At 38.7% G+C, this 27,081-nt stretch overlaps 1 protein-coding gene across 2 annotated transcripts in view; it reads left to right on the forward strand.

Annotated features, from left to right (window-relative positions):
• Nucleotides 1-236: 236 nt before the first annotated feature.
• The window catches only part of UPRT (uracil phosphoribosyltransferase homolog), a 40,707-nt gene continuing 13,862 nt past the window's right edge, over nucleotides 237-27,081 (forward strand). The window contains exon 1 of one of the 2 annotated variants that reach the window (XM_079910548.1): nucleotides 237-714. In XM_079910548.1, the coding sequence (XP_079766674.1) occupies nucleotides 335-714 (380 nt within the window). In that variant the 5' untranslated portion in view covers nucleotides 237-334. Of the gene's footprint in view, nucleotides 715-835; nucleotides 933-27,081 lie in introns of those variants that run through there. The other variant, XM_079910549.1, reaches the window with a different exon arrangement.

Here is a 27,081-nt window from a genome sequence, read left to right on the forward strand (position 1 = left end):
GACCCGGAAACCAAATATCCCTGGCCTCACCTTGTCTGCCAAGTTCGGTGTGAGATCCCCACGCAGCTGGGGCAACGCAAAGGGTTAACAAGCCGTTCGCTGCAGAGTGGCAGGGAGCAAAGCCAATCGAGTGTCTAGGCGGGCTGTAAGTCTGGTGTGGGCGGGGCCGGGACGTAATGTGCGAAAGGGAAGCGGTGGAGGCCAAAGGGGTGAGAGGGCAGCGGCGGTTAGAGGTTGCGAGGAGGCGGGGCGACCGGGAGAGCATAGGAGCTTTGGTCCGTTCTCCCTGCTCTCCTTTATCCTTAGGGGTCGGGGACGGCCTGGTGCCTGGTGTATGGCCACGGAGTTACGGTGTCTGGACTCCATGCCCTGTCACAACCAGCAAGTAAACTGTGCCTCGACCCAAAACCCCGAGCCGCAGCAAGCTGGCGAACTGATCCCGGACCATGCCGGGGGAAACAGCGACTTCGCGGGCAAGCTGACTCTCCTCAGGGGGAGAGTAAGCTCTTCTAGCGTACCGGCTGAGCGGGACTCACAGGCCTGCGGCGGCGCCACCCTCAACTCAGAGAGCAACGGTGGCACTGGCAACTCTGACGCGCCAGCCAGCGACTCCCTCCTAGGGGACTGCGAACTCTCCCGACAGATCGGGGCGCAGCTTAAGCTCCTGCCAATGAATGATCAGATCCGGGAGCTGCAGACCATCATCCGGGACAAGTGAGCCAGAGCGGAAGGGGAAGGGGAGGTGGAGGGTCTCTCAGGGGTTGGGCGGGGATTGGAAGTAAAAGGGCGAAGGTTCTTGGCCTAGGGAAGCTGGTCTGGAGATTTCGGCAGGGCATTTTCTTTGCGGGGCGGTGTCACTTGACTCAGGCCTCCTACCCTGTTTCCCAGTACCTGTGTTTAACATCGCTTTGTGTAGTTTGGAAGCATTTTAGGTAACCTCCTGTTTCCTCTTTGTCTCTTATGAGCGGAATACTCAGTCATTCCAGTCAGGTAAACGTGCTGATCAGCCCTGTGCCTGTTCTCGTGGGCAGTAACCATTTCTGGGTTGTAGGTTTACCACGTGAACAGACACAGGGCAGAGAGCGTAGCCCTTTCACTTCATACTGTTTAATAGACTCCCAGTTTGTTTCCTTGTCTCCATTTCTCTCTTCTACGTGTACCCACACATTACTGAACAATTAATCTTCTTAATATACTGCTTTGATTCGCTAACTACCGTACTCAGCAGCCTTCTTTGGCTTCTCTGAGCCTACCAAATAAAGTCAGGATCCTTAGCTTGACATTAAGGCCCATCTTCGTGGTCCCTAGGAACTATTCTGAAACATCCCCACTTCTCCTCGCATCTCAAATTCTCTTTACTCCTCTGCATGTTCAAATCCTACCTACTCTTCAACATTCAGCATTAAATGTCCACCTCTGCCAAGAAGCTTTCCTTCAATCATTCTTCCTCACTGATCTTCCCTGGCCTTTTTAGTGCAAGATTCACCTTCTGTTTTGTGTATTGTTGTTTGTTTCGCTCTTATCGCACTTGTTAGATTTTAAGCTCCTTGAGGGCAGAAGTATCTTTTACATTTTTGAATTCCAACTATGCCTTGCAAGCAGTAGTCATTCAATTACTAAAAGTTCTTTGTAGCTGTTAAAGTTATATTTATGAAAGTATTTAATGGTTTTTAATGAATTAATATTGAAAACTGTGGTCACATGAACCAATAAATGAAGTAGTGATCTTAAAAAGTAGGAGACAGGCTTGGTAGTTGTGGTGGGGGGAACTGAAATAAGACTTAATCTGTAAAACAAAGAAAATAGGATGATTCTTGTTTCTATAGAGCAAGAGTTACTGACTTTGTGTCTTGGACCTGTGCTGTCTTGGACCTTGTGCTGTACCTGTAGATGGGCTTCTGGGCTTTAGCAAACCCTCAGAAATTATCTGGGAAATGTTATTTGTATGTGCATTTAAAATGATTTTTTTAAATAGCATTATTTTTTAGTATTTTTAAAATAAATTTATTTATTTTTGTAAATAAATACAAAAATATTGCATTGGGTCTTGGTTGCTGCATGCAGGCTTTTTCTAGTTGCGGCGAGTTGAGGCTACTCTTCGTTGTGGTGCACGGGCTTCTCATTGCAGTGGCTGCTTCTGTTGTGGAGCATGGGCTCTAGGTGCACGGGCTTCAGTAGTTGTGGCACACGGGCTTAGTTGCTCCATGGGCATGTGGGATCTTCCCAGGCCAGGGCTCAAACCCATGTCCCCTGCATTGGCAGGCAGATTCTTAATCACTGCACCACAAGGGAAGTCCCATAACATCTTTATTGAGCTATAATTTACATACCATACAATACACCTTTTAAAGTGTACAATTCAGTGGTTTTCAAGTATGTTTATTGCTTTGCAGCCACCCACACAATTTTAGAACATTTTCATCAGCTCAACAAGAAAGCCCACACCCATGAGCAGTCACTCCCCACTTCCCTCCAACCCACCAAGAGCCCTAGACAACCACTAATCTACCTTCTGTGTCTATTGATGTGCCTATTCTGGTTGTTTCATGTAAATAGAATCATATGACATGTGGTCTTTTGTGGCTAGTTTCTTTTATTTAGCATAATGTTTTCAAGCTTTATCCATCTTGTATCAGTACACCATTTCTTTTTTGGCTGAATGATATTCCTCTGTATGGATATACCACATTTTGTTTATCCATTCATCAGGTGATGGACATTTGGGTGGTTTGGTTTCCATTTTTTGGCTATTATGAATAATGCTACTATGAACATTTGCATATGTGCTTTTTTATGGGGTGGGGATTCCTTCGCTTTCATTAGATTTCACAAAGGGGTCTTCCTGACCATGTAAAAGTGAACAGTTGCTATAGAACTTGGAGAGGGCATGACATTCAGCATTCATATATGACAGTATTAATACCTGATTTTACTGCATTACTCAGAAAAGCCTGGGTGGTGTAGTAAACCTGGGTGTAAGCAAAATATTTTTTTTCTTTTTTTTTCTCTGAGTTTGGGAGGAGACAGCAGGATCCAGAATCATCTTAGGCAAGATGTTTAGCATCTCTGTGCTTCAGCTTTATCATTTGTAAAATGAGGATGTTCCTAATATCTCATGAAGCTCCTGGGAGGCTAAAACAAGATACTGTCTATGAACATTTGTTGTAAACTGTGAACAGTATGCATATTTACGGCATTTCAAGCCTTTATGTTTAGATTTGTGCATGGTTCAGATTGTATCCGTAAGTGCTGGTTTCTTCAGCTTTTGGGAGACAGTAAAAGGAATTTAACTACATAGAATGCACATTCTTATTTTAAAAAACAACACTGAGAGATCCTAGATTATTTTTATCCTGCTATGATACAGAATAGAAAAACTCATTACAATTTTTAATAACTAATTGATGCTTATTTAGGGTGGAGACAGAGTTTTAGTTTTGTTTCTGTTAATCAAATCTGTTAATGGAGGCCTCTGTTCCTTTATCTTAAAAATTTGGCATCCCCTCACACAAACAGGACCTGTTTTATCCGGGGCTGGTGTGGAGTGCTCGTGGTTAGAGGAGCTATATTTACAGGGGTCTAGTTATGGAAGGTGCCATCAGTTATCAGTCTGTCTTCCTTGTACCCTTATGCTCTTCTCTATTTTGATGTGACATCATATATGTGCACTATGGAACTGTCTGATGATAGAGGCCATTGAAGTACTTGTTATTCCTTTTATTGTTCCTGGTCCTTAGTGTCTATCTAGTGAAGGGATTGCTTTCTGAATTGACTTGGCATGGGGAAATGGGGTTGAGCCAGAGAACTGCATGTTGTTGTAAATACATAAAGCAGGCAAGATTGAGAACATTGAACTTATTTAAAATATCTTTTTACTTATTTTTTTGAAATGTGCTGTATTTGCAGCATAAAATGTTGGTGGTATTATTGAATTTCAAGGAAATGTTTTTTTCTCTATTTGAGTATGCAGTAGTCTAAACATCAAATGATCAGATAATTTACTCTGTCACACAGGGGTCACTCATGAACTCAGGAAGAAATGACTGCTTCATTTGCAGTTTTTGTTGTTGCAGTGGATTTAAACCACACATCCTTCCCTTTCTGCCTCCTTTATATACTAAACCCAGCAAAATCTGAGTGTAATGCACTGTTCCCTTGAACACAGTTCATGACCTCATATATAAGGCAGTGCAGTGTATTTAAAAGATCATCTCCTAGCCCCAGTTTTTGTTTTCTTTCGTTTTCTGAAACATTAAAGTAAAGCTGTTTCATGAGCTATTGAATGTTTCCTGTATATTTGCCCTCAAAGGGGTTTCACCATGGCCTCAGCAGGCAGCTTGGATGAAAGTTGAGCCATCTTAGAGTATTTTAGTCCATGAAATAGCGCTAAAGAAAGAACACATTCATTCTTGTGACTTTTTTTTTTTAGTCACCTGGTGGGGAGACAATTAACCTCAGGATGGATGAACATCCTGTGCAGCCCTAATATGAGCACAGCCTGATGTGATTTGCGTCATTTGGCTAGGTAGTGTTCTTAACCAAAGCTGTACATTTGAATTGCTTGGGGAGTCTTTTTTTTTTTTTGGAACCCATCCTTAGAGTGGAGTAGTAGAGTAGTCTTGGGTGGAACCTGAGCACTTGTAGCTTTTCAAACACCACAGGTTATTGTGCTGTGCTCAGGCTGGGCCACTGCCTGCGGGAGAATGGCCATTCTCCCTTGCGTGGTGATTTGGCTAGTTTTGGATTTAGGGTGTAGGCTGAGCCAAGGATTCTAAACTAAACAGAACCAGCCTAGAGAACCTGGCCTGGTATCACCCTGAGACTGGAGGAATCTCAGAACTGTTCCCTTCAACTTATACAAAACCAAAATGTCCACCACAGAAAACACTATGACCTACAAGTTATTTATCAATAAATCACGGACATGGTTTTGGTTTTCCATGTGAATTTTCTAACTGGCTTTTAGGCCAGGAGTGAGGAAGTCGACTTTTTATACATACCTCTGTTATAATATTTATTGGGCATATCCTAGTAATCTCTTATCAGCTAGTCTGGACTCTGGGGAGGCAGAAAGAAAGTGTGGCCTGGCACAGTACCTGGCATATAGGGGAATTAATGTTCCAATCATTATAAAAATTAATAAATCAACTTGAATGACTGAGGCCTGGGTTCTAAAGGAAAATGATAGCTTCTCTTCTTTTTCTACCTGATCTCGAATGTTTACATTGAACTCTGCTTTGAGGTGCAAATAAATAATTAATGACACTATTTTATGAGATTCTTAAGAAGGTGCTGAAGATCTGTGGCCCTGATGACATGCACCTGGCAGGTAGTAAAAGCTATTTTCATTTTTTTTTGTTGTTTGTTTTGGTTTTCACATCAGATTAGGTTTGCTGCAAGTACTTCACTGCATTTTGTTTTTTTTGAGGGGGAAGGAAGGAGGAGGAAAATCATTTATAAATCATCTGCATACAATGACAGACTGAGCTTAGAGCTTCTTTATTTTAATGATCACATAACAAAGTAGCTATGGAAGTAGTGCTTGTGTTTTCAGAGCTTCCACTAAACATTAACTCTAAGTGAAACATTCCTTTGGTTTAAACCTGCCAGAAAAGCTTATATTTTTTACTTCCCTTTAAACTGTTGCTTAAAAAAACAAACAAAAAAAAAAACCAAGAACATATTAGAGCTAAAACTGAGTCCATTTAGTTCTTCCTCCTTAGCTTAGATTGCTAGATAAATACAGGACACCCAGTTAAAGTTGAGTTCAGATAAACAATGAATACTTTTCTTAGTATATCCTAAACATTGTATGGGATATACTTCTGAAATACAAATTTAACTGGGTGTCCTGTATTTTTATTTGCTAAATCTGGCAACTTTATGCCCAGACTTAACTTCTCCCACCCCCAATGCTAAAGACAATCTTTGTGTATAATCCTCATTTTCAAAAATGAGACCTAGGACAGCAGAAGCAAGAATAACTACAGTCCTGCAGCCTATGGAACAAAAACCACATTCACAGAAAGATAGACAAAATGAAAAGGCAGAGGACTATTTAGGAACAAGGAACGAGATAAAAAGAACAAGATAAAACCCCAGAAAGACAACTAGATGAAGTGGAGATAGGCAACCTTCCAGAAAAAGAATTCAGAATAATGATAGTGAAGATCATCCAGGACCTTGGAAAAAGAATGGAGGCAAAGATCAAGAAGATGCAAGAAATGTTTAACAAAGACCTAGAAGAATTCAAGAACAAACACCTAGAAGAATTCAAGAACAAACAGAGATGAACAATACAATAACTGAAATGAAAAATACACTAGAAGGAATCAATAGCAGAATAACTGAGGCAGAAGAATGGATAAGTGACCTGGAAGACAGAATGGTGAAATTCACTGCTATGGAACCAATAAATAAAAAAGAATGAAAAGAAATGAAGACAACCTAAGAGACCTCTGGGACAACATTAAATGCAACAACATTCACATTATTGGGGTCCCAGAAGGAGAAGAGACAGAGAAAGGATCCGAGAAAATATTTGAAGAGATTATAGTCAAAAACTTTCCTAACATGGGTCAGGAAATAGCCACCCAAGTACAGGAAGCACAGAGAGTCCCAGGCAGGATAAGGAGAAACACGCCAAGACACATAGTAATCAAATTGACAAAAATTAAAGACAAAGAAAAATTATTAAAAGCAACAAGGGAAAAATAACAAATAACACACAAGGGAACTCCCATAAGGTTAACAGCTGATTTCTCAGCAGAAACTCTACAGTCCAGAAGGGAGTGGCATGATATATTTGATGAAAGGGAGGAACCTACAACCAAGATTACTGTAGCTGGCAAGGATCTCCTGAAGATTCAACGGAGAAATCAAAAGCTTTACAGACAAACAAAAGCTAAGAGAATTCAGCACCACCAAATCAGCTCTACAACAAATGCTAAAGGAACATCTCTAAGTGGGAAACACAAGAGAAGGAAAGGACCTACAAAAACAAACCCAAAGCAATTAAGAAAATAGTTATAGGACCATACATAACAATAATTACCTTAAATGTGAATGGATTAAATGCTCCAACCAAAAGACACAGGCTCGCTGAATGGATACAAAAAGACCCATGTAGGGTTTCCCTGGTGGTGCAGTGGTTGAGAGTCCGCCTGCCGATGCAGGGGTCATGGGTTCGTGCCCCGGTCTGGGAAGATCCCATATGCTGCGAAGCAGCTAGGCCTGTGAGCCGTGGCTGCTGAGCCTGCGCGTCCGGAGCCTGTGCTCTGCAACGGGAGAGGCCACAACAGTGAGAGGCCCACATACAGCAAAAAAAAAAAAAAAACCATATATATGCTGTCTACAAGAGAATCACTTCAGACCTAGGGACACATACAGACTGAAAGTGAGGGGATGGAAAAAGATATTCCATGCAAATGGAAATCAAAAGAAAGCTGGAGTAGCAATACTTGTATCAGATAAAATAGACTTTAAAATAAAGAATGTTACAAGAGACAAGAAGGGACACTACATAATGATCAAGAGATCAATCCAAGAATATATAACAATTATAAATATATATGCACCCAACATAGGAGCACCTCAATACATAAGGCAAATGCTAACAGCTATAAAAGAGGAAATCGACAGTGACACAATAATAGTGGGGGACTTTTAACACTTCACTTACACTAATGGACAGATCATCCAGACAGAAAATTAATAAGGAAACAGAAGCTTTAAATGACACAATAGACCAGATGGATTTAACTGATATTTATAGGACATTCCATCCAAAAACAGCAGATTACACTTTCTTCTCAAGTGCACACGGAACATTCTCCAGGATAAGTCACATCTTGTGTCCCAAATCTAGCCTCGGTAAATTTAAGAAAATTAAAATCGTATCAAGCATCTTTTCTGACCACAGCACTATGAGATTAGAAATAAATTACAGGGAAAAAAATGTGAAGAATACAAACACATGGAGACTAAACAATACGTTACTAAATAACCAAGAGATCACTGAAGAAATCAAAGAGGAAATAAAAAAATATTTAGAGAAAAAAATGACACCTAATTCAGTACTACTTGGATTTAAATTAAATTGTTTTTTAAGTTATGAGTCAGAGGTTTTAATTTAATCATTTGAAAAGGGTGTATTCTTGTTTTAACCTTAATTACATACTCTTTACAAGCCACATTATAATAGCAGCTTCTCTATCTTGAGAAGGAAAATTTTAATGATGTTTTATGTGCCGGCCAGTCTCTTTATTTCATTATTTGCATTGTATGTACATGCCAGTCTGATTGACAGGGAGAGAAATCTCATTAAAATACACCTAAAAACTGGCTACCTTTTAGTAAACGTTCCCTTATTAGAGCAAAATATAGATAATGGCTTTACTCAGGGACTTAAGAGAGCTTCAGTCTGGGAAGAACCTTGGAATACTTCACCTCTATAAGCCTCACTACTTTCTTCACTAAAGAGGTGGTAAGAATAGAATCTACCTTTTAAGATTATGTGAGGATTAGACCAGGTAATGCACGAAAAGTGCTTAATACTTGGCACCAAAGAAGCTTTTAATAAATGATGACCTGTGGGAATGAAGGGAGTAATATATGTATAATATTACGTACCTGCTGTAACTTTTGGACCTTTTAAGAAAAGCCTTTTAAATAAATCTTGTACACTTGGGGGGGTGTGTGTGTGTGTACAGTTATTAAATGAATTTTCTTTAAAAAAGAAGAGGAGAGGTTGTCAAGTTTATTCTGAATAGAGAGAAGTAGCAGATAGTGATCAAATGGAAGTTTCTGCTGTAGAAATTGAAGTGTAATTGCCCCAGGAGAGGATGTCTTCCAACACACTAGAGAATCCCTCTAGTGGTGGTGATGATGGTGGTGGTGATGGTGGTGGTGGTAGTAGTAATAGCAGCAGCAGCAGTAGTAGTAGTGAGGTCTAGTAAGAAGAGGGGAGAGGATCTCTACTTGAAGTCTTAATTTTTTAATATTATAAAGACATTCCTCTCATAGTTCCATATGTTATGGATGATAAGTAAATACCTATTAGCCTTTTGGAAGAAAGGTCAGAGATTTCTCTTGATTTCATCTTCGTTGGGGTTTGCTATGAGATGTACGTGTCTTAAAATATATAAATATACAATTGCTATAGCCTCTCTGGAAATTTTAAAGTGCTTTATAGACGGTCTTAAGTAGGGAAGAGTCTGGTTTACCAAATCCACATTAAAATGAGGATTTGGCTTCTGGTATGATTCTCATTCTTTTGTTGTTTCTGTGTGAAGATCATTTTTTTAAAAAATGGCTACCTTTGGCTTTCATTTTGTTACTATAGATGTGTGACATATTTGTTGGGGGGAGTGTCAAGAAAAGTATATTCTCAGATATGGTTAGGTCTGCATTGTTAATCCTATATGGGGTTTGCACAATTTAAAAGATACTCTGCTTAACATTAGTTAGATTTCTATGCTCTGAATTATGAGCACCTGGATCTCACTGTTTAAATATTTGAATATATTTTAAAATATTCCAGGGATGTGTGTCAGTGTGTGTGTTGCTTTGTGATAATTTTGCATTAGATATTATTTGGGACAGTTATCAGATACAAGATGATTAAAATCTCTTTCAAAACTTTGTTTCCAGTATGATAGATTTTTTTGTCTCAAAAGTGGTTTTGAGACAAAAGTGTATAGAGTTATGATTTGAAACAAAGCATATGGAGTCAATAAGACCTGGGGTCTGGTTTACATTAAAACATCTTTATTAACACATACTTTAGTCCAGTGTTGGGCCTAAAGTAGGGGTCCAAAGATTATGTGCAACTCAATTGATCCAACAAGTAAATATCTGTTTTATGAAACTCTAGTGTTAACAGTGTAAGGGATATAGATGTGGATATTGCAGACCACTGTGGGTTTTTTGTTGTTGTTTGTTTGTTTGTTTGTTTTACATCTTTATTGGAGTATAATTGCCTTACAATGGTGTGTTAGTTTCTGCTTTATAACAAAGTGAATCAGTTATACATATACATATGTTCCCATATCTCTTGCCTCTTGCATCTCCCTCCCTCCCACTCTCACTATCCCACCCCTCTAGGTGGTCCCAGAACACCGAGCTGATCTCCCTGTGCTACGCGGCTGCTTCCCACTAGCTATCTATTTTACGTTTGGTAGTGTATATATGTCCATGCCACTCTCTCACTTTGTCACAGCTTACATTTCCTCCTCCCCATATCCTCAAGTCCATTCTCTAGTAGGTCTGTGTCTTTATTCCTGTCTTATCCTTAGGTTTTTCATGACATTTTTTCCCTTAAATTCCATATATATGTGTTAGCATATGGTATTTGTCTTTCTCTTTCTGACTTACTTCACTCTGTATGACAGACTCTAGGTCCATCCACCTTATTACAAATAGCTCAAATTCGTTTCTTTTTATGGCTGAGTAATATTCCATTGTATATATGTGCCACATCTTCTTTATCCATTCATCAGATGATGGACACGTAGGTTGTTTCCATCTCCGGGCTATTGTAAATAGAGCTGCAATGAACATTTTGGTACATGACTCTATTAGAATTATGGTTTTCTCAGGGTATATGCCCAGTAGTGGGATTGCTACCATTCATATGGTAGTTCTATTTGTAGTTTTTTAAGGAACCTCCATACTGTTTTCCATAGTGGCTGTACCAATTCACATTCCCACCAGCAATGCAAGAGTGTTCCCTTTTCTCCACACCCTCTCCAGCATTTATTGTTTCTAGATTCTTTGATGATGGCCATTCTAACTGGTGTTAGATGATATCTCATTGTACTTTTGCTTTGCATTTCTCTAATGATTAATGATGTTGAGCATTCTTTCATGTATTTTTTGGCAATCTGTATATCTTCTTTGGAGAAATCGCTATTTAGGTCTTCTGCCCATTTTTGGAATGGGTTGTTTGTTTTTCTGTTATTGAGCTACATGAGCTGTTTGTAAATTTTGGAGATTAATCCTTTGTCAGTTGCTTCATTTGCAAATATTTTCTCCCATTCAGAGGGTTGCCTTTTGGTCTTGCTTATGGTTCCCTTTCCTGTGCAAAAGCTTAGAAGTTTCATTAGGTCCAGTTTCTTTATTTATGTTTTTATTTCCATTTTCTAGGAGGTGGTTAAAAAAGGATCTTGCTGTGATTTATGTCATAGAGTGTTCTGCCTATGTTTTCCTCTCAGAGTTTGATAGTTTCTGTCCTTACATTTAGGTCTTTAATCCATTTTGAGCTTATTTTTGTGTATGCTGTTAGGGAGTGATCTAATCTCATACATTTACATGTACCTGTCCAGTTTTCCAAGCACCACTTATTGCAGAGGCTGTCCTTTCTCTACTGTACATTCCTGCCTCCTTTATCAAAGATAAGGTGACCATCTGTGCGAGGGTTTATCTCTGGGCTCTCTATCCTTTTCCATTGATCTATATTTCTGTTTTTGTGCCAGTACCATACTGTCTTGATTACTGTAGCTTTGTAGTAGTGTCTGAAGTCAGTGAGCCAGATTCCTCAAGCTCCGCTTTTCTTTCTCAAGATTGCTTTGGCTATTCAGGGTCTTTTTTGTTCCATACAAATTGTGAAATTTTTTGTTCTAGTTCTGTGAAAAATGCCAGTGGTAGTTTGATAGGGATTGCATTGCATATATAGATTGCTTTGGGTAGTAGAGTCATTTTCACAATGTTGATTCTTCCAATCCAAGAACATGGTATATCTCTCCATCTATTTGTATCATCTTTAATTTCTTTCACCAGTGTCTTATAATTTTCTGCATACAGGTCTTTTGTCTCCTTAGGTAGGTTTATTCCTAGATATTTTATTCTTTTTGTTGCAATGGTACATGGGAGTGTTTTCTTGATTTCACTTTCAGATTTTTCATCATTAGTGTATAGGAATGCCAGAGATTTCTGTGCATTAATTTTGTATCCTGCTACTTTACCAAAGTCATTGATTAGCTCTAGTAGTTTTGTGGTAGCATCTTTAGGATTCTCTATGCATAGTATCATGTCATCTGCAAACAGTGACAGCTTTACTTCTTTTCCGATTTGGATTCCTTTTATTTCCTTTTCTTCTCTGATTGCTGTGGCTGAAACTTCCAAAATTATGTTGAATAAGAGTGGTGAGAGTGGGCAACCTTGTCTTCTTCCTGATCTTAGTGAAAATGCTTTCAGTTTTTCACCATTGAGGACGATGTTGGCTGTGTGTTTGTTATATATGGCCTTTATTATGTTGAGGAAACTTCCCTCTATGCCTACTTTCTGGAGAGTTTTTATCATAAATGTGTGTTGAATTTTGTCAAAAGCTTTCTCTGCGTCTCTTGATATGACCATATGGTTTTTCTTCTTCAATTTGTTAATATGGTGTATCACATTGATTGATTTGTGTATATTGAAGAAACCTTGCATTCCTGGAAAAAACCCCACTCGATCATGGTGTATGATCCTTTTAATGTGCTGTTGGGTTCTGTTTGCCTGCATTTTGTTGAGGATTTTTGCATCTATGTTCATCAGTGATATTGGCCTGTAGTTTTCTTTCTTTGTGACATCCTTGTCTGGTTTTGATATCAGGCTATGGTGGCCTCGTAGAATGAGTTTGGGAGTGTTCCTCCCTCTGCTGTATTTTGGAAGAGTTTGAGAAGGATAGGTGTTTGCTCTTCCCTAAATTTTTGATAGAATTCACCTGTGAAGCCATTTGGTACTGGGCTGTTGTTTGTTGGAAGATTTTTAATCACAGTTTCAATTTCAGTGCTTGTGATGGTCTGTTCATATTTACTATTTCTTCCTGATACAGTTTTGGCAGGTTGTGCATTTCTAAGAATTTGTCCATTTCTTCCAGGTTGTCCATTTTATTGCCATAGAGTTGCCTGTAGTAATCTCTCATGATCTTTTGTATTTCTGCAGTGTCAGTTCTTACTTCTCCGTTTTCATTTCTAATTCTATGGATTTGAGTCTTCTCCCTTTTTTTCTTGTTGAGTCAGGCTAATGGTTTATCAATTTTGTTTATCTTCCCAAAGAACCAGGTTTTAGTTTTATTGATCTTTGCTGTCGTTTCCTTCATTTCTTTTTCATTTATTTCTGATCTGATCTTTATGATTTCTTTCCTTCTGCTAACTTTGGATTTTTTTTGTACTTTTTACTCTAATTGCTTTAGATGCAAGATTAGCTTGTTTATTCGAGATTTTTCCTGTTTCTTAAGGTAGGATGGTATTGGTATAAACTTCCCTCTTAGAACTGCTTTTGCTGCATCCCATAGGTTTTGGGTCATCGTGTCTCCATTGTCATTTGTTTCTAGGTATTTTTTGATTTCCTCTTTGATTTCTTCAGTGATAACTTCGTTATTATGTAGTGCATTATTTAGCCTCCATATGTTTGTAGTTTTTACAGGTCTTTTTCTGTAATTGATATCTAGTCTCATAGCGTTGTGGTCGGAAAAGATACTTGATACGATTTCAAGTTTCTTAAATTTACCAAGGCTGGATTTGTGACCCAAGATATGATCTATCCTGGAGAGTGTTCCATGAGCACTTGAGAAAAATGTGTATTCTGTTGTTTTTGGATGGAATGTCCTATAAATATCAATTAAGTGTTTCTTGTTTAGTGGATCATTTAAAGCTTGTGTTTCCTTACTTATTTTCATTTTGGATGATCTGTTCATTGGTGAAAGTGGGGTGTAAAAATCCCCTACTATGAATGTGTTACTGTCGATTTCCTCTTTTTTTTTACGTCTTTATTGGAGTATAATTACTTTACAATTGTGTGTTAGTTTCTGCTTTATAACAAAATGAATCAGTTGTACATATACATATGTTCCCATATCTCTTCCCTCTTGCATCTCCCTCCCTTAGACCCTCCCTATAGCACCCATCCAGGCGGTCACAAAGCCCTGAGCTGATATCCCTGTGCTATACGGCTGCTTCCCACTGGCTATCTACCTTACGTTTGGCAGTGTGTATATATATATATACACTATATATATAGTGAGAGAGCCTCTCTCTCGCTTTGTCACAGCTTACCCTTCCCCCTCCCTGTATCCTCAAGTCCATTCTCTAGTAGGTCTGTGTCTTTATTCCTGTCTTACCCCTAGGTTCTTCATGACATTTTTTTCCTTAAATTCCATATATATGTGTTAGCATACTGTAGTTGTCTTTCTCTTTCTGACTTACTTCACTCTGTATGACAGACTCTAGCTCTATCCACCTCATTACAAATAGCTCAATTTCGTTTCTTTTTATGGATGAGTAATATTCCATTGTATATATGTGCCACGTCTTCTTTATAAATTCATCCGATGATGGACACTTAGGTTGTTTCCATCGCCGGGCTATTGTAAATAGAGCTGCAATGAACATTTGGTACATGACTATTTTTGAATTATGGTTCTCTCAGGGTGTATGCCCAGTAGTGGGATTGCTGGGTTATATCATAGCTCTATTTGTAGTTTTTTAAGGAACCTCCATACTGTTCTCCATAGTGGCTGTACCAATTCACATTCCCACCAGCAGTGCAAGAGTGTTCCCTTTACTCCACACCCTCTCCAGCATTTATTGTTTCTAGATTCTTTGATGATGGCCATTCTGACTGGTGTGAGATGATATCTCCTTGTAGTTTTGATTTACATTTCTCTAATGAATAATGATGTTGAACATTCTTTCATGTGTTTGTTGGCAGTCTGTATATCTTCTATGGAGAAATGTCTATTTAGGTCTTCTGCCCATGTTTGGATTGAGTTTTTTGATTTTATGTTATTGAGCTGCAGGAGATGCTTATAAATTTTGGAGATTAATCCTTTGTCAGTTGCTTCATTTGCAAATATTTTCTCCCATTCTCAGGGTTGTCTTTTGGTCGTGTTTATGGTTTCCTTTGCTCTGCAAAAGCTTTGTAGTTTCATTAGGTCCCATTTGTTTATTTTTGATTTTATTTCCATTTCTCTAGGAGGAGGGTCCAATAGGATCTTGCTGCAATTTATGTCATAGAGTGTTCTGCCTATGTTTTCCTCTAAGAGCTTGAAAGTTTCTGGTGCTACATTTAGGTCTTTAATCCATTTTGAGCTTATTTTTGTGTATGGTGTTTGGGAGAGATCTAATCTCATACTTTCACATGTACTTGTCCACTTTTCCCAGCACCACTTATTGAAGAGGCTGTCCTTTCTCCACTGTACATTCTTGCCTCCTTTATCAAAGATAAGGTGACCATATGTGTGTGGGTTTATCTCTGGGCTTTCTGTCCTTTTCCTTTGATCTATGTTTCTGTTTTTGTGCCAGTACCATACTGTCTTGATTACTGTAGCTTTGTACTGTAGTCTGAAGTCAGGCAGCCTGATTCCTCCAGCTCCGTTTTTCGTTTTCAAGATTGCTGTGGCTATTTGGCGTCTTTTTGTTTCCATACAAATTGTGAAATTTTTTGTTCTAGTTCTATGAAAAATACCAGTGGTAGTTTGATAGGGATTGCATTTAATATATAGATTGCTTTGGGTAGTAGAGTCATTTTCACAATGTTGATTCGTCCAATCCAAGAACATGGTATATCTCTCCATCTATTTGTATCATCTTTAATTTCTTTCATCAGTATCTTATAATTTTTGGCATACAGGTCTTTTGTCTCCGTAGGTAGGTTTATTCCTAGATATTTTATTATTTTTGTTGCAATGGTACATGGGAGTGTTTTCTTGATTTCACTTTCAGATTTTTCATCATTAGTGTATAGGAATGCCAGAGATTTCTGTGCATTAATTTTGTATCCTGCTACTTTACCAGAGTCATTGATTACCTCTAGTAGTTTTGTGGTAGCATCTTTAGGATTCTCTATGTATAGTATCATGTCATCTGCAAACAGTGATAGCTTTACTTTTTCTTTTCCAATTTGGATTCCTTTTATTTGCTTTTCTTCTCTGATTGCTGTGTCTGAAACTTCCAAAACTATGTTGAATAAGAGTGGTGAGAGTGGGCAACCTTGTCTTCTTCCTGATCTTAGTGGAAATGCTTTCAGTTTTTCACCATTGAGGACGATGTTGACTGTCGGTTTGTCATACATGGCCTTTATTATGTTGAGGAACGTTCCCTCTCTGCCTACTTTCTCCAGGACTTTTTATCATAAATTGTTGTTGAATTTTGTCGAAAGCTTTCTCTGCATCTATTGAGATGATCGTGCGGTTTTTCTCCTTCAATTTGTTAATATGGTGGATCACATTGATTGGTTTGCGTATATTGAACAATCCTTGCATTCCTGGAATGAACCCCACTTGATCATGGTGTATGATTCTTTTAATGTGTTGTTGGATTCTGTTTGCTAGTATTTTGTTGAGGATATTTGCATCTATGTTCATCAGTGATATTGGCCTGTAGTTTTCTTTCTTTGTGACATCCTTGTCTAGTTTTGGTATCAAGGTGATGGTGGCCTCGTAGAATGAGTTTGGGAATGTTCCTCCCTCTGCTATATTTTGGAAGAGTTTGAGAAGGATAGGTGTTAGCTCTTCTCTAAATGTTTGATAGAATTCACCTGTGAAGCTATCTGGTCCTGGGCTTTTGTTTGTTGGAAGATTTTTAATCACAGTTTCAATTTCAGTGCTTGTGATTTTTCTGTTCATATATTCTATATTTTCCTGGTTCAGTCTCAGAAGTTTATGCATTTCTAAGAATTTGTCCTTTTCTTCCAGGTTGTCCATTTTATTGGCATAGAGTTGCCTGTAGTAATCTCTCATGATCTTTTGTATTTGTGCAGTGTCAGTTGTTACTTCTCCTTTTTCATTTCCAATTCTATTGATTTGAGTCTTCTTCCTTTTATTCTTGATCAGTCTGGCTAATTTGTTATCAATTTTGTTTACCTTCTCAAAGAACCAGCTTTTAGTTTTATTGATCTTTGCTATCATTTCCTTCATTTATTTTTCATTTATTTCTGATCTGATTTTTATAATTTCATTCCTTCTGCTAACTTTGGGGTTTTTTTGTTCTTCTTTGTCTTATTGCTTTAGGTGCAAGGTTACTTTGTTTATTTGAGTTGTTTCCTGTATCTTAAGGTAGGATTGTATTGCTATAAACTTTCCTCTTAGAACTCCTTTTGCTGCATCCCATAGATTTTTGTTCGTCGTGTCTTCATTGTCATTTGTTTCAAGGTATTTTTTGATTTCCTCTTTTATTTTTTCAGTGATCACTTCGTTATTAAGTACTGTATTGTTAACCCTCCATGTGTTTGTATTTTTTACAGATCTTTTTCTGTAATTGATATCTAGTCTCCTAGCATTGTGGTCAGAAAAGATACTTGATACAATTTTAATTTTCTTAAATTTACCAGGCTTGATTTGTGACCCAAGATATGATCTATCCTGCAGAATGTTTCATGAGCACTTGAGAAAATGTGTATTCTGTTGTTTTTGGATGGAATGTTCTATAAATCTCAATTAAGTCCATCTTTTTTAGTGTATCATTTATAGCTTCTGTTTCCTTATTTATCTTCATTTTGGATGATCTGTTCATTGGTGAAAGTGAGGTTTTAAAGTCCTCTACTATGATTGTGTTACTGTCGATTTCCCCTTTTATGGCTGTTAGTATTTGCCTTATGTATTGAGGTGCTCCTATGTTGGGTGCATAAATATTTACAATTGTTATATCTTCTTCTTGGATCAATACCTTGATCATTATGTAGTGTCTTTCTTTGTCTCTTCTAATAGTCTTTATTTTAAAGTCTATTTTTCCTGATATGAGAATTGATACTACAGCTTTCTTTTGTTTTCCATTTGCATGGAATATATTTTTCCATCCCCTCGCTTTCAGTCTGTATGTGTCTCTAGGTCTGAAGTGGGTCTCTTGTAGACAGCATATATATGGGTCTTGTCTTTGTATCCATTCAGCCAGTCTGTGTCTTTTGGTGGGAGCATTTAGTCCATTTACATTTAAGGTAATTATTGATATGTATGTTCCTATTCCCATTTTCTTAAGTGTTTTGGTTTGTTATTGTAAGGCTTTTCCTTCTCTTGTGTTTCTTGCCTAGAGAAGGTCCTTTAACCTTTGCTATAAAGCTGGTTTGGTGGTGCTGAACTCTCTCAGCTTTTGCTTGTCTGTAAAGGTTTTAATTTCTCCATCAAATCTGAATGAGATCCTTTCTGGGTAGAGTAATCTTGGTTGCAGGTTTTTCTCTTTCATCACTTTAAATATGTCCTGCCAGTCCCTTCTGGCTTGCATAGTTTCTGCTGAAAGATCAGCTGTTAACCTTATGGGGATTCCCTTGTGTGTTATTTGTTGTTTTTCCCTTGCTGCTTTTAATTTGTTTTCTTTTTATTTATTTTTTGACAGTTTGATTAATGTGTGTCTTGGTGTGTTTCTTCTTGTATTTATCCTGTATGGGACTCTCTGTGCTTCCTGGAGTTGATTAACTATTTCCTTTCCCATATTAGGGAAGTTTTCAACTATAATCTCTTCAAGTATTTTCTCAGTCCCTTTCTTTATCTCTTCTTCTTCTGGAACCCCTATAATTCGAATGTTGGTGCGTTTGATGTTGTCCCAGAGGTCTCTGAGACTGTCATCAGTTCTTTTCATTCTTTTTTCTTTATTCTGCTCTGCAGTAGTTACTTCCACTATTTTATCTTCCAGGTCACTTATCCGTTCTTCTGCCTCAGTTATTCTGCTATTGATCCCTTCTAGAGTATTTTTAATTTCATTTATTGTGTTGTTCTTCGTTGCTTGTTTCATCTTTAATTCTTCTAGGTGCTTGTTAAATGTTTCTTGTATTTTCTGTATTCTATTTCTAAGATTTTGGATCATCTTTACTATCATTATTCTGAATTCTTTTTCAGGTGGCTTGCCCATTTCCTCTTCATTTGTTAGGTCTGGTGGGTTTTTATCTTGCTCCTTCATCTGCTGTGTGTTTTTCTGCCTTTTCATTTTGCTTATCTTACTGTTTTGGGGGTCTCCTTTTTGCAGGCTGCGGGTTCGTAATTCCCGTTGTTTTTGGTGTCTTTCCCCAGTGGGTTAGGTTGGTTCAGTGGGTTGTGTAGGCTTCCTGGTAGAGGGTAGTAGTGCCTGTGTTTTGGTGGATGAGGCTGGTTCTTGTCTTTCTGATGGGCAGGTTCACGTCTGGTGGTGTGTTTTGGGGTGTCTGTGGACTTATTATGATTTTTGGCAGCCTCTCTGCTAATGGGTGGGGTTGTGTTCCTCTCTTGCTAGTTGTTTGGCATAGGGTGTCCAGCACTGTAGCTTGCTGGTCGTTGAGTGAAGCTGGGTGTTGGTGTTGAGATGGACATCTCTGGGAGATTTTCGCCATTTGATATTATGTGGAGCTGGGAGGTCTCTTGTGGACCAGTGTCCTGAGGTTGGGTCTTCCACCTCAGAGGCACAGCACTGACTCCTGGCTGCAGCACCAAGAGCCTTTCATCCACGCGGCTGGTTGCAGGTATTGATGTATATGCCCACCTTGAGATATTCCACTACTTTGTTTAAGTTGCCTGCTCTGGCAGCACGGAGTAAGCTTGCATTGCTGTCAGACATTTTTCGCCCCTTCAGTCCAGAAATTGTGCTTGAAATGTCTGCTCAGAAATCCCAAATGATGCTGCTGATTGATGTGGATAATTTAAACATAAAACCATAACCCAGAATGAGGACTGCGACAGCCCCTGGTCACAAACCCGTGCGGTGTGACTGTGGGTTTTTAAGGAATGCAACCCACTTACTGTATTCTAACTGTACTTTAATTTCTAAATTGATTTAAGTAAACAGTGTCCATCTGAAGCCTGTCAAAAACATCAGGGGATAAGTTAGTAATTACTATTTGTAGTGGGATGACCTGGAGCAGTGACTACTTTAACTGGAAGTCAAATAGCTATGAAGAGATAACAGTTCACATTAGGTTCTCATAGTGTGTACCTTTTTTGGAATGTAGAGAAGTGCTTATCATCCAGAAGTTATCAGATGATGCTGATACTTTTGAGGAGAGTGTGAAGATGTTACAATGTCTGTTTCTAAAGTAAAATAATGAATTTGGGCAACTCTGATCAATTAACCTAACTTTTTTATGTAATATATTTGTGTAACTGTTTAAAAATTAAAGACAAACATTTCAGATGTGTTCTCAAGATATACTATTGAATATTTCTTTAAGACAAATCCAGACTTATCTTCCCTATTGAAAAACTGTGTTCTGGCTACTTAGACAAGTTTATGTAGGTCTAGCAAATGGGGAAGTAGGCGTCAGTCTTTTTTTCTTTTTTCTTGGTAGTTCGCTGACTTTTACTTCTTTGACAAGCATGTTGTGAAGGTTAATTATAGAAATGAAAGGTGAAAGTGTAATATTATTAGTATAGTTTCATTTGAAAACCACAGTACATAAAGCCTGTTTTAAATGGGCTGTCTATGTGTAGGTGTGTGGATAGAGTTTTCTGAGTTTAGGGAGTATTTATATATAAAGAATACAGACTTAGGGATTTTGGAAGATGGCAGAAGAGTAAGATGCGAGATCACCTTCCTCCCCACAGATACACCAGAAATACATCTACACGTGGAAGAACTCATACAGAACACCTCCTGAATGCTGGCAGAAGACCTCAGACCTCCCAAAAGGCAAGAAACTCCCCACATACCTGGGTAGGGCAAAAGAAAAAAGAATAAACAGAGACAAAAGGATAGGGACAGGACCTGCACCATTGGGAGGGAGATGTGAAGGAGGAAAGGTTTCCACACACAAGGAAGCCCCTTCGTGGGCAGAGACTGCGGGTGGCGGAGGGGGAAAAGCTTCGGAGCCACGGAGGAGAGAACAGCAACAGGGGTGCAGAGGGCAAAGTGGAGAGATTCCCGCACAGAGGATCAGTGGACCAGCACACACCAGCTCAAGAGGCTTGTCTGCTCACCCGCCGGAGTGGGCAGGGCTGGGAGCTGAGGCTCGGGCTTCGGTCAGAGTGCAGGGAGAGGACTGGGGTTGGCGGCATGAGCACAGCCTGCAGGGCATTAGTACACCACGGCTAGGCGGGAGGGAGTCCGGGGAAAAGTCTGGACCTGCCGAAGAGGCAAGAGACTTTTTCTTCCCTCTTTGTTTCCTGGTGTGGGAGGAGAGGGGATTAAGAGCGCTGCTTAAAGGAGCTCCAGAGACGGGCGTGAGCCGCGGCTAAAAGCACGGACCACAGAGACGGGCATAAGATGCTAAGGCTGTTGCTGCCGCCACTAAGAAGCCTGTGTGTGAACACAGGTCACTATCCACATGCCCCTTCCGGGGAGCCTGTGCAGCCCGCCACTGCCAGGGTCCTGGGATCCAGGTACAACTTCCCCGGGAGAATGCATGGCGCGCCTCAGGCCTCTGCCACCGCAGGTTCACCCCACACACCGTACCCCTCCCTCCCGCGGCCTGAGTGAGCCAGAGTCCCTGAAGCAGCTGCTCCTTTAACCCCGTCCTGTCTGAGCGAAGAACAGACGCCCTCCGTCGACCTACATTCAGAGGCGGGGCCAAATCCAAAGCTGAGCCCCGGGAGCTGAGAGAACAAAGAAGAGAAAGGGAAGGCTCTCCCAGCATCCTCGGAAGCAGCGGATTAAAGCTCCACAATCAACTTGATGTACCCTGCATCTGTGGAATACCTGAATAGACAACAAATCATCCAAAATTGAGGAGGTGGACTTTGAGAGCAAGATTAATGATTTTTTCCCCTTTTCCTCTTTTTGTGAGTGTGTATGTGTATCCTTCTGTATGAGATTTTGTCTGCATAGCTTTGCTTCCACCATTTGTCGTAGGGTTCTATCCATCCTTCTTTAAAAATTTTTTTCTTAATATTTTTTATTTTAGTAACTTTATTTTATTTTTATTTTATTTTACTTTATCTTCTTTCTTTCCTTCCTTCCCTCCTTTAGACAACAAATCACCCCAAATTGAGTAGGTGGACTTTGAGAGCAAGATTTATGATTTTTTCCCCTTTTCCTCTTTTTGTGAGTGTGTATGTGTATGCTTCTGTGTGAGATTTTGTCTGTATAGCTTTGCTTCCACCATTTGTTGTAGGGTACTATCTGTCCATTTTTTTTAAATGTTTTCTTCTTAATAGTTATTTTTTACTTTAATAACTTTCTTTTATTTTATCTTACTTTATTTTATTTTACTTTATCTTCTTTCTTTCTTTTTTCCTTCCTTCCCTCCTTCCTTCTTCCCTCTCTCCCTCCCTCCCTCCCTCCTTTCTTCCTTTCTTTCTTTCTTTCTTTCTTTCTTTCTACTTCTACTAATTCTTTCTTTCTACTTTTTCTCCCTTTTATTCTGAGCCGTGTGGATGAAGGGCTGTAGGTGCTGCAGCCAGGAGTCAGTGCTGTGCCTCTGAGGTGGGAGAGCCAACTTCAGGACACTGGTCCACAAGAGACCTCCCAGCTCCACGTAATATCAAATGGTGAAAATGTCCCAGAAATCTCCATCTCAACACTAGCAGCCAGCTTCACCCAACGACCAACAAGCTACAGTGCTGCACACCCTATACCAAACAACTAGCAAGACAGGAACACAACCCCACCCATTAGCAGAGAGGCTGCCTAAAATCATAATAAGTCGACAGACACCCAGAAACACACCAACAGACGTGGACTTGCCCACCAGAAAGACAAGATCCAGCCTCATCCACCAGAACACAGACACTAGTTCCCTCCACCAGGAAGCCTACACAGCCCACTGAACCAACCTTAGCCACTGGGGACAGACACCAAAAACAACGGGAACTATGAACCTGCAGCCTGCAAAAAGGAGATCCCAAACACAGTAAGATAAACAAAATGAGAGGACAGAAGAACACACATCAGTTGAAGGAGCAAGATAAAAACGCACCAGACCTAACAAATGAAGAGGAAATATGCAGTCTACCTGAAAAAGAATTCAGAATAATGATAGTAAAGATGATCCAAAATCTTAGAAATAGAATACAGAAAATACAAGAAACATTTAACAAGGACCTAGAAGAACTAAAGATGAAACAAACAATGATGAACAACACAATAAATGAAATTAAAAATACTCTAGATGGGATCAATAGCAGAATAACTGAGGCAGAAGATGGGTAAGTGGCCTGGAAGATAAAATAGTGGAAATAACTACTGTAGAGCAGAATATAGAGAAAAGAATGAAAAGAACTGAGGACAGTCTCAGCGACCTCTGGGACAACATCAAACGCAACAACATTCGAATTATAAGGGTTCCAGAAGAAGAAGAGAAAAAGAAAGGGACTGAGAAAATATTTGAAAAGATTATAGTTGAAAACTTCCCTAATATGGGAAAGGAAATAGTTAATCAAGTCCAGGAAGCACAGAGAGTCCCATACAGGATAAATCCAAGGAGAAACATGCCAAGACACATATTAATCAAGCTGTCAAAAAATAAATAAAAAGAAAACAAATTAAAAGCAGCAAGGGAAAAACAACAAATAACACACAAGGGAATCCCCATAAGGTTAACAGCTGATCTCTCAGCAGAAACTCTGTAAGCCAGAAGGGACTGGCAGGACATATTTAAAGTGATGAAGTAGTAAAAACCTTCAACCAAGATTACTCTACCCAGAAAGGATCTCATTCAGATTTGATGGAGAAATTAAAACCTTTACAGACAAGCAAAAGCTGAGAGTGTTCAGCACCACCAAACCAGGTTTACAAGTGCTAAATGAACTTCTCTAGGCAAGAAACACAAGAGAAGGAAAAGACCTACAACAACGAACCCAAAACAATTAAGAAAATGGGAATAGGAACGTACATATCGATAATTACCTTAAATGTAAATGGACTAAATGCTCCCACCAAAAGACACAGATTGGCTGAATGGATACGAAAACGAGACCCATATATACGCTGTCTGCAAGAGACCCACTTCAGACTTAGAGACACATACAGACTGATAGTAAGTGGATGGTAAAAGATATTCCATGCAAATGGAAAGCAAAAGAAAGCTGGAGTAGCAATTCTCATATCAGAGAAAATAGACTTTAAAATAAAGACTATTAGAAGAGACAAAGAAGGACACTACATAATGATCAAGGGATTGCTCCAAGAAGCAAGTATAGCAATTGTAAATATTTATGCAGCCAACACAGGAGCACCTCAATACATAAGGCAAATACTAACAGCCATAAAAGGGGAAATCGACAGTAACACATTCATAGCAGGGGACTTTAACACCCCACTTTCACCAATGGACACATCATCCAAAATGAAAACAAATAAGGAAACACAAGCTTTAAATGATACATTAAACAGGATGGACTTAATTGATATTTATAGGACATTCCATCCAAAAACAACAGAATACACATTTTTCTCAAGTGCTCATGAAACATTCTCCTGGATAGATCATATCTTGTGTCACAAATCAAGCCTTGGTAAATTTAAGAAAATTGAAATTGTATCAAGTATCTTATCTGACCACAGCGCTATGAGACTAGATATCAATTACAGGAAAATATCTGTAAAAATACAAACACACGGAGGCTAAACAATACATGACTTACTAATGAAGTGATAACTGAAGAAATCAAACAGGAAATCAAAAAATACGTAGAAACAAATGACAATGGAGACACGATGACCCAAAACCTATGGGATGCAGCAAAAGCAGTTCTAAGACGGAAGTTTATAGCAATACAGTCCTACCTTAAGAAACAGGAAACATCTCAAATAAACAACCTAACCTTGCAACTAAAGCAATTAGAGAAAGAAAAACAAAAAAACCCCAAAGTTAGCAGAAGGAAAGTAATCATAAAGATCAGATCAGAAATAAATGAAAAAGAAATGAAGGAAACGATAGCAAAGATCAATAAAACTAAAAGCTGGTTCTTTGAGAAGATAAACAAAATTGATAAACCATTAGCCAGACTCATCAAGCAAAAAAGGGAGAAGACTCAAATCAATAGAATTAGAAATGAAAAAAGAGAAGTAACAAGTGACACTGCAGAATTACAAAAGATCAGGAGAGATTACTACAAGCAGCCCTCTGCCAAAAAAATGGACAAACTGGAAGAATAGGTCAAATTCTTAGAAATGCACAACCTGCCAAGACTGAATCAGGAAGAAATAGAAAACATGAACAGACAAATCACAAGCACTGAAATTGAAACTGTGATTAAAAATCTTCCAGTAAACAAAAGCCCAGGGCCAGTGGGCTTCACGGGTGAATTCTATTAAACATTTAGAGAAGAGCTAACACCTGTCCTTCTCAAACTCTTCCAAAATATAGCAGAGGGAGGAACACTCCCAAACTCATTCTACGAGGCCACCATCAGCCTGATACCAAAACCAGAGAAGGATGTCACAAAGAAAGAAAACTACAGGCCAATATCACTGATGAACATAGATGCAAAAATCCTCAACAAAATACTAGCAAACAGAATCCAACACATTAAACGTATCATACACCATGATCAAGTGGGGTTTATTCCAGGAATGCAAGGATTGTTCATTATACGCAAATCAATCAACGTGATATACCATATTAACATATTGAAGGAGAAACACCATATGATCATCTCAATAGATGCAGAGAAAGCTTTCGACAGAATTCAACACCCATTTATGATAAAAACCCTGCAGGAAGTAGACATAGAGTGAACTTTCCTCAACATAATAAAGGCCATATATGACAAGCCCACATCCAACATCATCCTCAATGGTGAAAAACTGAAAGCATTTCCACTAAGATCAGGAAGAAGACAAGGTTGCCCACTCTCACCACTCTTATTCAACATAGTTTTGGAAGTTTTAGCCACAGCAATCAGAGAAGAAAAGGAAATAAAGGAATCCAAATGGGAAAAGAAGAAGTAAAGCTGTCACTGTTTGCAGACGACATGATACTATATATAGAGGATCCTAAAGATGCTACCAGAAAACTACTAGAGCTAATCAATGAATTTGGTAAAGTAGCAGGATACAAAATTAATGCACAGAAATCTCTGGCATTCCTATACACTAATGATGAAAAATCTGAAAGTGAAATCAAGAAAACACTCCCATTTACCACTGCAACAAAAAGATTAAAATATCTAGGAATAAACCTACCTAAGGAGACAAAAGACCTGTTTGCAGAAAATTATAAGACACTCATGAAAGAAATTAAAGATGATACAAATAGATGGAGAGGTATACCATGTTCTTGGATTGGAAGAATCAACATTGTGAAAATGACTCTACTACCCAAAGCAATCTACAGATTCAATGCAATCCCTATCAAACTACCAGTGGCATTTTTCACAGAACCAGAACAAAAAATTTCACAATTTGTATGGAGACAGAAAAGATCCTGAAGAGCCAAAGCAATCTTGAGAACAAAAAACGGAGCTGGAGTAATCAGGCTTCGTGATTTCAGACTATAGTACAAAGCTACAGTAATCAAGACAGTATGGTACTGGCACAAAATGAAAAAGATAGATCAATGGAACAGGATAGAAAGCTCAGAGATAAACCCAGGCACATATGGTCACCTTATCTTTGATAAAGGAGGCAGGAATATACAGTGGAGAAAGGACAGCCTCTTCAATAAGTGGTGCTGGGAAAACTTGACAGGTACTTGTAAAAGTATGAGATTAGATCACTCCCTAACACCATACACAAAAATAAGCTCAAAATGGATTAAAGACCTAAATATAAGGCCAGAAACTATCAAACTCTTAGAGGAAAGCATAGGCAGAACACTCTATGACATAAATCACAGCAAGATCCTTTTTGACTCACTTCCTAGAGAAACAGAAATAAAAACAAAAATAAACAAATGGGACCTAATGAAACTACACAGCATTTGCACAGCAAAGGAAACCATAAACAAGACCAAAAGACAAGCCTCAGAATGGGAGAAAATATTTGCAAATGAAGCAACTGACAAAGGATTAATCTCCATAATTTATAAGCAGCTCATGCAGCTCAATAACAAAAAAAACAAACAACCCAATCCAAAAATGGGCAGAAGATCTAAATAGACATTTCTCCAAAAAAGATATACAGACTGCCAGCAAACACATGAAAGAATGCTCAACATCATTAATCATTAAAGAAATGCAAATCAAAACTTCAATGAGATATCATCTCACACCAGTCAGAATGGCCATCATCAAAAAATCTAGAAACAATAAATGCTGGAGAGGGT

This window comes from Stenella coeruleoalba (assembly GCF_951394435.1).
Source record: "Stenella coeruleoalba genome assembly, chromosome: X".
NCBI classification, from domain to species: domain Eukaryota; kingdom Metazoa; phylum Chordata; class Mammalia; order Artiodactyla; family Delphinidae; genus Stenella; species Stenella coeruleoalba.